Source organism: Phodopus roborovskii, unplaced genomic scaffold (assembly GCF_943737965.1).
Source record: "Phodopus roborovskii unplaced genomic scaffold, PHOROB, whole genome shotgun sequence".
Lineage (NCBI taxonomy): Eukaryota > Metazoa > Chordata > Mammalia > Rodentia > Cricetidae > Phodopus > Phodopus roborovskii.
Window position 1 is genome coordinate 511,571 of NW_026125911.1, and position 13,131 is coordinate 524,701.

Below are 13,131 nucleotides of genomic sequence, written 5' to 3' on the forward strand. Positions count from 1 at the left end.
TTCCTTAAACTGCTTTCATCAGGCATTTTGAAATTTTGTCACAGAGTAGAGGAAACTAGGAAACAAGTGAGCCCATAGAAACAAAAGCCTCTTTATGGTTGACAGGGACAATAGAGAAAGGTATAAACGATTTAAAACTACATGAAAAATGGTTTTAATCCAACACTGAATGGACCAAGTGCCACTGAATTGCTTAAAACAGTTTATTTTATATGAATTTCATCTCAAGACAAACAAATAAGTTACAAAGAAAAAAAAATACCTAGAGATATATGTAACCATCAAGAACCAAAAACAAAATAAAGGGAACTGGGCTAGAGCTGAGTAATAGAGCACTTTCCTAGCAGGTGCAATGACCTGGGTTCCATCTCAGACATGACAAAACAAACACGAAATATAAAGGAGAGGGAACTGGCTGGCCTTAAGAATCCTATCACACTGGGGGGGGGGGGTGCATGCCTTTAATCCCAACACTTGGGAGCCAGAGGTAGAGGCAGATGGATCTGGTCTACAAATCGAGTGCCAGGACAGACTCCAAAGCTACACAGAGAAACCCTGTCTTGAAAAAAAATCCTATCATATCCATATTACACTCTCCAAATCTCATAAGCTGTGGCTTTCTACAGTTGTTCCTGCCATCTGGTAAGGTCCTACAGTACTGAACTCAAATCTCTAACATGAAGACTAGAACTCCATCATTGCCTTGTGTTTGCCTTTCCCAACAATCTCAAATCAGAAGTCGATAGGCCAAATCTGTGAACCAAATTTTAGGCACATACTCTGGTCAGTACCAACTATTCCCAGGGACAGTGGATTGGGTTGAAACTATACCCTTCTGAACAACTCTGTCATATAAGGGATTGAAAGAATTCAGCCCCAAAACTTTACATATAAAAATAACAACAAAGACAATTTGATATTTATGCAACAAAATTCATTTTCAAAGAACTGGCCAGCTGGCAGGACTTCAATAATGTCTACGGTCACTGACATGGAAGGATTCCCGCTCCCAGGAGTGCCTATGCTTTTTATGCCTATGGGACTTATCAGGACTCCTGCTTCTACTTCTATGACTCCTGCTTCTACTTCTATGACTCCGCCCTTCAGAATGCCCACCATGCCTGCTGGAATGAGTACCTGAGCTCCTCCCTCTCTCCTTATCTCTGCTCTTTTCTTCTCCCTCCTTCCTGCTCGAGGACTTATGCTCATGCTTGGGTTTCTCTTTCTTTGGCTCCCACTCGGGGTCCTCTGCTATACCATGGAAGGGACTCCTCATATCAGGGGAGCCTGGGTGCTTCTTCCTCCCCTCTCTGGATTCCGACTTCTGGGCTTTCTCTGAGGTCTCGCTGCTGTGCTTCTTTGGGCCATGGTCATCCTTTTCCTTTACTGTCTTGCTTCCAGAGGACAAAGAGCAGGAGGGCAGCTCTGCTCGTACCTTGTGCTCAGTCTTCTCTTTTTCTTTCTTTTTTTTCTTTTTCTCTTTTTTGTCTTGGGGGAGGGGAACAATCAATAAGAAAAAGAAAACACAAAGGAATCTCTTTAAAATGTGCCTTTCTTCTCTCAGTAAATCACATAAAACTGAAACGTTCCAAAACATTCCCATGATAGCAGATGGAGAATACATTTGTGAAAAATATCCCAGGTGGCAAATGAAGCAGTCACAGGTTATATACCTCCTGGAAAATGTCTTCAAGAATCAAATTGCACACCTGTCACTGTTGATAAGTCAAGCTGTCCAAGACAACCCAACACAGAAGCACTGTAACTCCAAATACAACCTCATTTTGAGATACAGAAGGGTTAGGATGACAACATAACAAGTTAGGGAGATAAAATTCTGCCCACACCACTAGCCTTCCTTCCTCAGACACTTCTGCTTTCCCCAATAAAATAAGGATGCTCACATCTTCCCATATTCCACTTAAGAGTGGATTCTTGAATATCTATGCATGCTTGGAAAAGAAGACACTAAGATATACAGAATTTTTACTGAGTTTTAACATTCTACCTTTTTTGTGCTTTTTTGTGGGCTTAACATCTTCATCTTCAGACACCTCAGGAGAACTTGATGGAGGTGTATTAGCCCCACAGCCCTTCTCCTGGAGCTCTCTGGTCACATCATCCAGATCTTCTGATTCCTGAGGAGCCCGGTAGTTTGACACATGGTCCACACGGATAGTTCTTCCTTTGATCTAAGCAAGACCATAAACGTGTCAGGAAAGATAGCCCCCACATCCAACTATCTGAATCAAACTATAGAGAACCAAGGTTTGAATCACATCCATTACCTTGTATAAAGAAACCATTAAAGAAAACATGCTCAACTGGTATGTTATAGCATATATAGCTAATACTAATAATACACAGCACTCAGGGCAGCTACTGAGAAAAGACCAAACCTAAGAATAATAGGTATAGAAGAAGGTGAAGAAGCCCAGCTCAAAGGTTCAGAAAACATATTCAACAAAATCATTGAAGAAACTTTCCAATTTGAAGAAGGACATGCCTATGAAAGTACAAGAAGCATACCAAACACCAAATAGACTGGATCAAAAAAAGTCTCCTCACCACATAATAATCAAAACACCTGGTATACAGAATATAGAAAGACTATTAGGAGCAGTGAAGGAAAATGAGCAGGCAATATATAAAGTCAGACTTATCAAAATTACAGCTGACTTCTCCATGGAAACTCTGCAAGTCAGAAGGTCCTGGATGGATATTCTATAAACACTAAGACTCCACAGATGTCAGCCCAGGCTACTATACTCAGCAAAACTCTCAATCACTATAGATGGAGAAAACAAGATATTCCATGAAAAAACCAGATTCTTCACAAAACATATCCACAAATCCAGCCCTGCAGAAAGTTCTAGAAGGAAAACTCCAACCCAAGGAAGTTAATTACACTAACAAAAACATAGGCAATAGATAATCCCACTTCACCAGAACCGAAAAGAAAAATCAGGACAAATATACTCACAATACCTCTGCCAACAACAAATCTAAAACAAACAAGAATTAACAATCAATGGTCCCTACTTTCCCTTAACTTGCCTATAACAAGAAACAGGTTAAGAGAATGGATACGAAACAGAACCCATCCTTCTGCTGCATACAAGAAACACATCTAAGCTTCAAAGACAGACACTGCCTCAGAGTAAAGGGTTGGGAAAATAACTTCCAATAAAATGAACCCAAAAAGCAAGCAGGTGTAGCTATCCTAATATCTAACAAGTCAGACTTCAAACCAAAATCAATCAAAAGATGAAAAAGTTCATTTCATATTCATCACAGGAAAAATCCATCAGTACAAAGTCTTAATTCTGAATATCTATGCCACAAATACAAAGGCAACCACATTCATAAAAGAAACATTACCAAAACTCAAATCTCACATAAAACCTCAGACAGTCATAGTGGAGACTTCAACACCACACTCGCCACTAGACAGGACCATCAAGCAGAAACGTAACAAAGAAACAAAAGAACTATCAGAAGTTATGTCCCAATTGGGTTTAACAGACATCTATAGAACATTCCATCCAAACACAAAAGAATGTACCTTCTCCTCAACTCCACATGGAACCTTCTCTAACATTGACCACATACTCGGCAACATAAGATGTCACTAGAGAAAAGTTCAGAGATCTACAAGGATTACCCAACAACAATCTGAGCAATAGTGAAGAGGCTTCCTTAAATGCCCTTCCCCTATAATGAGATTGGTGGCTACCTTATATGCCATCCTAGAGCCTTCATCCAGTAGCTGATGGAAACAGAAACAGAGACCCACAGCTAAACACTGAGCCAAACTCCTGGAACCCAGTTGCAGGGAGGGAGAAGTGATGAGCAAAGGGGTCAAGACCAGCCTGCAGAAACCCACAGAGACAGCTGACCTGAACAAGGGGGGAGGTTATGAACCTCAGACTGATAGCTGGGAAACCAGCACAGGTCTGACCCACAACCCCTGAACATGGGTCTCAGTTATGAGGCCTGGGCAGTCTATGGGACCTCTGACAGTGAAACCAGGATGTATCCCTAGTACAGAAAAGAACTTTGGGAGCACGTTCCCCATGGAGGGATACTCCCTTAACCTAGAGGCAGGAGGGAGGGCCTAGTCCCTACTCCAAATAACTTAACAGATTTTGATAATCCCTCCTGGAAGGCATCACCCTCACTGTAGGGTGGGGGAGGCGTAGGATGGAAGGGGGTGGGGGCATGGGAGGATGGGAGGGAGAGGAAACTGGGATCGATATGTAAAATAATAAAAAAAAAAGTAAAATAAAAAAGAAGAAATTCTATGAGAATTTAGGATTTGAAGGGCAATTGACTATCTATAGGGATAGAGAATTGGTATAGTTGGTAAAGCACCTGCCTTGTAAGAATAAGGACCTGAGGTTAATCCTAAGAACCCACATAATCTGAGTGTGATAGCACACACTTTTAATTCCTGCATTGGGAAGCATTGATAGGAAGACTGCTGGAGTTCACAGGCCAAGCAACATGGCCTACTTGACAAGTTCCAGACAAGTGAGAAATTTTGTCTCAAAATAAATAAATAAATAAAAATGAAGAAGTAAAAGCAGACAGATCTTGATGAATGATGCCAAAGCTGTTCTCTGGCCTCCAACTATACATGCACACACATGAATATGTGCACATACATACAAAGTTATACACAACATTTAATAAGAAAACAACATGTCCTAGAAAAACATGAGGGTCAGAAGCATGAAATCTAATGCTAAAGCTGCTTTTTCAACAAACTAATCAGGAGGCAAAATAAGACCAAGGGAACAAAATGTTTTTGCTGTGGTGGTATTGAATTAAGGGTCTCATAGGGAAGCACTCTCTCACTGAGCGATATTCCTAGTTTTACTTCCTTTTGCTTGAGCTATCATACCTTTCTCTACTCCTGCCAAACAGGACCTTTCAGTTCCCACTGATTATTATCTATAAGCTAGAGCTACGGAGGTGAACAATAAAATGAACCCCATGTTTTATAAACAGTCTATTTTCAAACAGATACACTTCTATAAAGGTAATAGCATCTGAACCCTGAATTTCAATTTTACTGTTTCATTTCTAGAATACATTTTTATATGTACCTTTAAGTGTGAGAAGATTATGTCTATTTATCATTTTGATAAAAAAATTTTAAAAAGCAATTTTCCTTTGATGGTGACTTCTTCTGAAAACCAATCCTTTAAAATTTCAAAATAACTTATTTTATAGTATTAGTCACCAGTTTTTAACTAAAGAATTTCCAGGAGGCAAATATGTTAAGTCACTGGAATCATATGCTAGATATACATGGCTCTGTTTTTACTTACAAAACCATGGTGAAGCCCCTGGTTCCCTAGCACAGCACAATATCCAAGAGCAGTGTTTCTAGTCTCTAATGCACTAGAACAGATGGAAAATGTGTATAAGAAAAACATCCCCCAGATAAGGGGCACAGTACCCATGTTTCTGGCACGACAGTTTGCTAACACATACGGAAAAGGAATAACTCCTGGCAGATGCATGAGCCAGAAAATGGTTTCCTGGAATCATTCCCTATCCAGTGTGTCTAGGCACCTCTACAACCCCCACAATACATCCAGCTGACCAGTACTATTCCTGCACCTGTAAACAGCAAAAAAAAAAAAAAAAAAAAAAAAAAAAAAAAATGAAGCTTAACCCATACACAGGAAAAGTCCAGTCAAATCCTGCATAGTAAGCACAGTCACCTTAATTCCGTTGAAATTGTCAACAGCCAGAATTGTGCTCCTCTGATCTTCATAACACAGGAAACAGAATCCTTTGGACTTGCCAGTCTTCTTGTCTCTCACAAGATTAATGTTGACAATCTCCCCATATCTGTTTAGTTTATAAAATATATTATTCATTCAAAATGCAAAAATTTTCATACTGACTAACCAATTCAAATAGTCAGTATAGGAGAAATATAACAAGATGACACAGTTAAGTTGAAAACAAAAAAAGTTAAATAAGAATACAACAAGGCCTCTGGGCAGTGGTTGTGCAAGTCTTTAGTCCCAGCACTCAAGAGGCAGAGGCAGGTGGATCTCTGGGAGTTCAAGGTCAGCCTGGTCTAATGAGCTACTTCCAGAACACACAGACAATCCCTGTCTCAAACCACGCCCCCCAAAATATATATATGTGTGTGTGTGTGTGTGTGTGTGTGTGTGTGTGTGTGTGTGTGTGTGTGTGTGTATCCCCTTTCTGCTCCCCAGGGAGGACAAGGCCTTCCATGGGGGATCTTCAAAGTCTGTAATATCATTTGGAGCAGGGCCTAGGAGCAGAAAGAGGATGGGATGGGGGTTGGGAGTGGGACAGGGGGAGAGGGGAGGGTGAGGGAACTGGAATTGACATGAAAAACAAGCTTTTTTCAAATTTAAATAAAAAATATTATCACAAAAACAAAAAAATCTGATAAAACAAAACTCACATGTCAGTGACATAAAATTGTCTATGTCTGCTAAAACAACCTGGCTCCAAGAAGCCTATTTTGATCAAACAAGTTATTTCATTAAGAAAATATTGAGTACTCGTCCAGTCCTATGGATATGTTTGCACTGAGAGGAAATCCTGTGAATCTAAGAACAAAATAAATTTGGCTGTAAATTTCCCCCACAAAACTAGTTGAAAGGAATGAGCAGATGAATTAATATCAAATACTATAAAGGAAACAGAAATAAAGATAATTGCTAATATCCACTAATGTCAAACTTTTAGACATACAGGTATTTTTGAAGTACATAATGAGATCAATTATTTTCAAGAATTCATAAAACAAATTAAATTCACTATTGGTAAGGTCTCAAAATAAATATCAATAAACACTAAAGTTTCTTGTTAAAAAGACAGCTCAGAAGTCAAGAGCACCTACTGCTCTCACAGAAAACCCAAATTTAGTTCCCAGCATTCAAGCCAGGTGTCTCACAACCTTTGTATCTTCAGGGGAATCTGAAGCCTCTCACAAGCATTGAGTTCACACATGCACATACTCGTACATACATACATACACACACACACACACACACACACAGAGAGAGAGAGAGACATACAAACATAACTAAAAAATATCTTTTTAAAGATCAATTAAAAATAAACTCTAAAAATATATTCACCAATCAATGTGTTAAAACTAGAAATAATATTTTTAAAAAGCCTGCTTCTGGAGCTAGAGAGATGACTCAGTGGTTAAGAGTATTGTTTGCTTTTGCTCTTCTAAAGGACCCAGGTTCACTTCCTAACACTCGCTCGGAGGCTCACAACCATCAGTAACTCCAGTTCCAAAGAATCCGGTGTCCTCTTCTGTGCCTGGACACTCACATAGTGCTGGCAAACATACAAGCAAAAGATCCATACACATAAAAATTTTGAAAATATTAAAAGAAAACCTCCAGGTAACCAGAACTTGAAAATTATTCTCTTAGCTAACAGATGGATGAAAGAAAAATAAAACAAAATTTAAAATGCCAATGGTATATCACTTAGAAACTAATAACAAATTTTGAAATACCATGTAAATTTATAGGATGTAGCTAAGCCAGCTACTCAGGAAAATCTGTAACCTTGAAGAATCTGATTCTTTTAAAAGCATGAATATGAACTAAAACAAACCTAATAAAGACAGACTATACTAAGGATCAAAGCAGAAATTGAATTAAAAAATGGAATCTATATTACTTCTTATAAAACCAATTCCAAATAAAGCTTTATGAGTCAGAAAATAAGTCTGAAATTGATATGTTATATGTGTACATATATTACAAGTTATATGATTACATACATATGCACCCTAACCCTAGTTTACAGGAACCCAAATAGAGAGGTCAACACTGTACATTCCTGGGAATTCCAGTTTGTTCCCATGCAAGCTCATGCTGAAAAAGTTTCAGTAAAAACTTGACAGAAATGGAGTAGGATCCCTCAGAAAACTTTTCAAATGATCCAAGCTCTGGGATTTCCCATGTGCTAATGTTCTGGAACCTTATCTAGCCTGGGACTGATCAAAATTCTAGCCTTCCTCACACAGGGATGTCATTCAGACTAGAATTAAACTGGCTTTAGTGGCTTTTTGAGACAGGGACTCACTCTGTAGTGCAGGCTGACCTGGAATACATAATGTAGCCTAGGCTGGCCTCAAACTCATGGCAATGCTCTTACCTCACAGTCTCTTCAACTGGCATTAGAGGTGTACAGCCCCACACCCAGATTTAAATGCCTTTTTGGCGTTGCAGAAGCAAACTGCTCTATACACGCAGAAGGTAGGAAATGAAAGAGGACTTACTGTGAGAACACACAGATGATGTCTCCTTCTGTCAGTTCATAAGGAAGCCCTCCTAAAGGAAAACAAAGCAAACATTCATCAAGTGTTTACCACATACAATGCACTAGGCCAGACACTGGAGGTACAGGGTCACTAAGCCCTGAGCTCACAAAAAAATCAATGCAATGACAGAATGGGAAAGGTGACAACAGACCAGCAAAAAAAGTAATTAACTCTTGGATCTCCGTGAGTTTGAGGCAAGCCTGGTCTACATAGTATTTTCCAGGGCTAGAGCTACATAATGAGACTGTCTCAAAAAAAAAAAAAAAAAAAAAAAAAAAAGGAATAAAAGTGATTAATTCTGAGTGGAAAGGGGTTACCATATAACGATTTAATCTTATGGTCCTCACATCCAATATCCTATAAAGCAGATAATTTCCTGCACAAGACTCAGATTTCACAAACATTGGATTCAAATACGATATTGTTATGCTCACCTATGTGTAAACTAAGAGTTTAAAAAAAAAAAACATTAAGCAAGTCACAGGAACTAATTTCCCCTCCATGTATTTTCCCTCATGTGTAAACAGGGGTTATCAGTCTATTTGCCTCACAACAATGTTATAGGTACAAAAGAAAACTGTGCATATAAAGTGCTTAACACAACATCTAGTGAAATAGCATCTTTCAAAAGTCTAACTGTAGAATTATTGGTTGTGACATAAAGTGAACACAGGGTAGTAATACTGTTACCAGAGACATAAGCATTCCCCTTCATAGGCTCCTAGTCTTGTTAGTAATTTTTCCCAGGTACTGGGAGGAGGGAGATGGGTAAGACGAAAAAATATGTAGCCATGCCTATTGAATTAGAAGGCCAAGCAGGCAGGCATGCTCAGAAATGGAAGCTAAGAAACAGCTGCAGGGGAACTGCTAACTTAGCCTTTAGAATTGAAATAAGCAGGCTGGCTACTGTTTGTCCTGGTACCTACCAATCAGAAGCGTACTAAAAGCAAAAGTCAATCATGGGAGAAAATAATTTTGAGGAAGGGCAGACAGTAAAACTGAAATAATAACCAATAACCTCATAGATTTCAGTGCTGCAGTATGAGGTCTTAAAGGAAGTCTATTAACCTGTCTGCACCTCAGTTTCTTTGGCGTGGTAATGGGTTGTTTGTGCAGTTAACTGTCTCTGAGCAGCCAAGTGGGATTATTTTAAGTGCAATGAATGGTAAATACCAAGAAGCACTGGCTCTCAGAGAAGGCAACTGAAAACGGACGAGTGTAAAAACGAAATCAAAAGCGGGCTGTGGGCAAACAAGCTACAAGAGTGTGGGTGACGAGCGTGGTCGGCGGGGTCTCTAAGTAACTGGGGGGGGGGGGACGCTGCGACTCGGAAAGGCACTGCGACAGAAAACTGTGGCCCTCACCAAGAAAGATCCAGGCGCTGTCCTTGTATTCCGAGTGCCAAGACACCTTTTCTGCCACCCCAAGTTGAACCTCTCGCTCATTCAGTTCGTTGATCAGCTTCACCTTAGTTAAAGGGCTGCGCGGGAGGAGGGAAAGACTTAGGTAAAAGTTCGTTTCCTCACAGACGGTTTCTTCTCCCGCCCCGAGGCCGGAAGGCCCTACCACCCCGGCAAAGACCTGTCACCGTTTGTGGGCCGCCATCCGCAACCCACTCCCCCTTCCTCGGAAACGCCAAACGCTTACTTCATATTCGCGCCTTCCCGCTTCTCCCTCAAGTCATCATCTTCCGGGTAAGGCTACGAAGGGCGTTCACAACCCGACGACACAGCTCAGATTGCAGCCGGCAGAATTCGAGGCGGGACTTCCGAGGCGGGACTTCCGTTCCGGCGCTGGAAGACTTCGCACCTGCGCAGTAGCGTGGAAGTGCTTCGTACCCTTTGCTCCTTGGGGAGAAATAGCTCCCTTGTTAGTCACTGCTTCCTTTTGTGATGTAGACCAGGGGCGGGATCCTGGACGTTAAGGGGCCTTCAGCTTCCGGATAAGGCGTTGTTTGAGCTTTAAACGTTTTCCGAATGAAGTAGTGTGTCTGAAAGGGTGGCTAAAGTCCCAGTTCTATTTCTTAATCTAAAGCCCTGTTCTTTAACTCGACGGCAGTTGCTCAAAAACAATCCCTCAAAACCTCCCTGCTCGGGATTTTTACAGGAGAAAAATAAAGAAGATAGCTATGAGATGCTAAATATTGTTTCCCCGCTTCAATATTAACGACGGACCAGTGTGCCTCTACAGACCGAATTAAATACCCACAGATTTACGTAAGAAATGTGGTATTTTCCCAGCAGCAGGCACAAATTAATATCGTCAGATTAGTGTCTATCAGTTTAGGACTGAACAAGTGCTGGATGATGATGTAGACAATTTATGCGTGCTGTCTCTGTTAGGTCTCAAACCCCGAACAAGTCTTCATTCATTACCTGTGACTCCACCCAGCACTCCTTACCCCGCCCCTGCCCTAAACCTCTCCCTCCCCGAGGCTGGGCTTCCACTTCCCTCTCTGAGCCAGATCCCTATATAACTGCCATTTTCATTTTTTCATTCAATCTCTACTCTCCCAACAACCCCAAGAAATAGATACAGTTACAATCCCCATTTTACAGAAGAAGAAACTGAGCTCCAAAATAAAATTAGTTAGCTCGAAGGTATGGAGATACTGCTCAGTGGTTAAGACCATTTGATTATGATCTTCTGGAGAACCTGTATTCAGACCCCAGCACCCACAACAGGTGGCTCACAGCTCCAGCTTCAAAAGGCCCATCCTCCTCCTCCGGCTTCTGTGGGTACCTGCATTCACACGGCATACATAGACATACAGATACATAAATTAACAAATCTTTTACATTTTGGTTAGTTTGAAGTGTCCTCTGATTGTACCAATCAGGTCAGGATAATTTAATTACCCCTTATTGAGTATCTAGGTTTGTCCTGTACAGTTGCTCTGTAGAAAGGAATCTTAAGGATAGGTCTTCTGCACTCAAAGACCTAATGGTATAAGGGCCAACATGTGTATACTTGAATAGTTCATATCATAAATACTCAGACTTCAATGTGTCAGCAATAGGGATTCCATTTTGTGAATCCTTAGTCTCTTTAATAATAGAATTTCTAAATGGACTCAGAAGGAATCTTAAAGGGCATTTTATTAAAGTTTGAATGACAACAGGGAAAGGAAGCTACAAATCTTGGCAATTTGGTGGGAGGAAGGTGATGAATAAAAGGAAACAAGAAAGCCATGCCTTTTGATTTAGGGTCTACAGGCGCATCAGCCTTCCCAGGATTAATCCTTATTGGATTAACTGACTTATTTTTTTATTTTAAACTTTATTATTTCAAAAAAGATTGCAAGATAAACACTGAAATTAACCAGACACAAAGACTATACAGCTTAATGAATTTCTATACGTTAGAATAGCATTCAGAACAGATGCTGTGGAACTTCACATTGGATTTTAGGCTTTCACTATCAAATATATTTTTATTCACTTGTCCACCAACAAAAAACAAAAAAAAAATGATATCATTAGAACTAAAAGAAGAATTTGATTTATATCCCCTTTCAGTCATATCCATTACTTACATTCAGTCCATCCTCATCACCTAATAGTTAACCTTTCTTGTTCCCTTTTCTACATGTTATACTACACTTACATGTACATTTGTTCACATATATACATATATTGTTAGGTACATTCTGCATATGAGGGGAAACATGCAGAGTTTTTTCTGAGATTGTGTGACCTCACTTAATACATCCTAATTGCATCCATTTTTCTACAAATTTTGTGATTTTATTTTTCTTTATGGTTGAATAGTATTCCACCTTTTATGCATGCCAAATTTTCATTATCTATTCTTATGCTGATGGACAGTTAGGCTGATTCTAATTATTTACTATAGTGAATAAAGAAATAATAAACACAGGGATGCAAATATCTCTATGATGGGGTATGGAGTTCTCTGTGTACAAGCCCAGGAGAGGATTATCAGGGTCATATGGTAGTTGTAGTTTTAATTTTTTGAAAACTCTCTAAATTGATTTCCACAATGGCTGTATTGATTTTCACCCACCCCCACCAGTGAATGAAGGTTCTTTTCTCTTCACATCTTCTCCAATATTTGATGTCAGATTCATTGATTATAGCCACTCTGACTGGTGGCATCTCATGGTGGTATCTCAAAGTAGTAATTTTTACTTCTTATTTAAATTTTATTTAATTATTTCTAATTTTATTTTCCTGATGACTATGGTTAGTGAATTTGGTGACTGACAAATTTATTTCCTTGGTGTTTAATTTCATTTCTCTGTAAATTCTGAATAGTAGTCCTTTGAAGTACAACTGGATAAGATTTTCTCCCATTCTGTGGGCTGTCTGTGAACTCTGCTGATCATTTCCTTTGCCATAAAGAAACTTTTTATTTTCAGTAGTTCCATCTGTTGAAGCATAGTGTTAGTTCCTGTGCTATTGATCTTCTTTTCAAAAAGTTCTTGCCTATCCCAATATCTTGACCAGTACCCCCGTGCTTTCTTCTATAAGTGTCAATATTTCAGGTTTTAAATTTATGTTGTTGATCCATTTTGAATTGATTTCTGTACAAGGTGGAAGACAAGAATCTAATGTCTGTCTTCTGCAGGCAGAAATCCAGGATTGCCATTATATTTGTTGAATGGGCTCTTTTCCCCAATGTATGTTTTTGCTTCCTTTGTCAAAAATTAAGTGGCATAGCTTTGTCATTTTATTTCTGGATCTTATTTGATTCCATTGGTATCTTATGCCAATACCAGGCTGTCTTCATGACTCTAAGACTGTAACTCTTTAAGAAACTTT

At 39.5% G+C, this 13,131-nt stretch overlaps 1 protein-coding gene across 1 annotated transcript; it reads right to left on the reverse strand.

Moving 5' to 3' along the window:
* Positions 1-220: 220 nt before the first annotated feature.
* On the reverse strand, positions 221-10,064 carry Rbmx2 (RNA binding motif protein X-linked 2). The gene is made up of 6 exons (XM_051178968.1): positions 9,995-10,064; positions 9,712-9,827; positions 8,306-8,357; positions 5,736-5,865; positions 2,009-2,192; positions 221-1,488 (listed from the first exon to the last, which is right to left on the reverse strand). Exons 1-6 carry the CDS (start codon positions 9,997-9,999, stop codon positions 968-970), a joined length of 1,008 nt encoding a protein of 335 aa, XP_051034925.1. The 5' UTR covers positions 10,000-10,064; the 3' UTR covers positions 221-967.
* Between the last annotated feature and the right edge of the window lie 3,067 nt (positions 10,065-13,131).

Coding starts and splice junctions, on each gene's coding strand:
- Rbmx2 (XM_051178968.1), bottom strand. Junction 5,866..8,305: donor ATCATCTGTGTGTTCTCACA/GTAAGTCCTCTT, acceptor TAAACTAAACAG/ATATGGGGAGATTGTCAACA. Junction 2,193..5,735: donor ACAATTTCAACGGAATTAAG/GTGACTGTGCTT, acceptor GGTCTTGCTTAG/ATCAAAGGAAGAACTATCCG.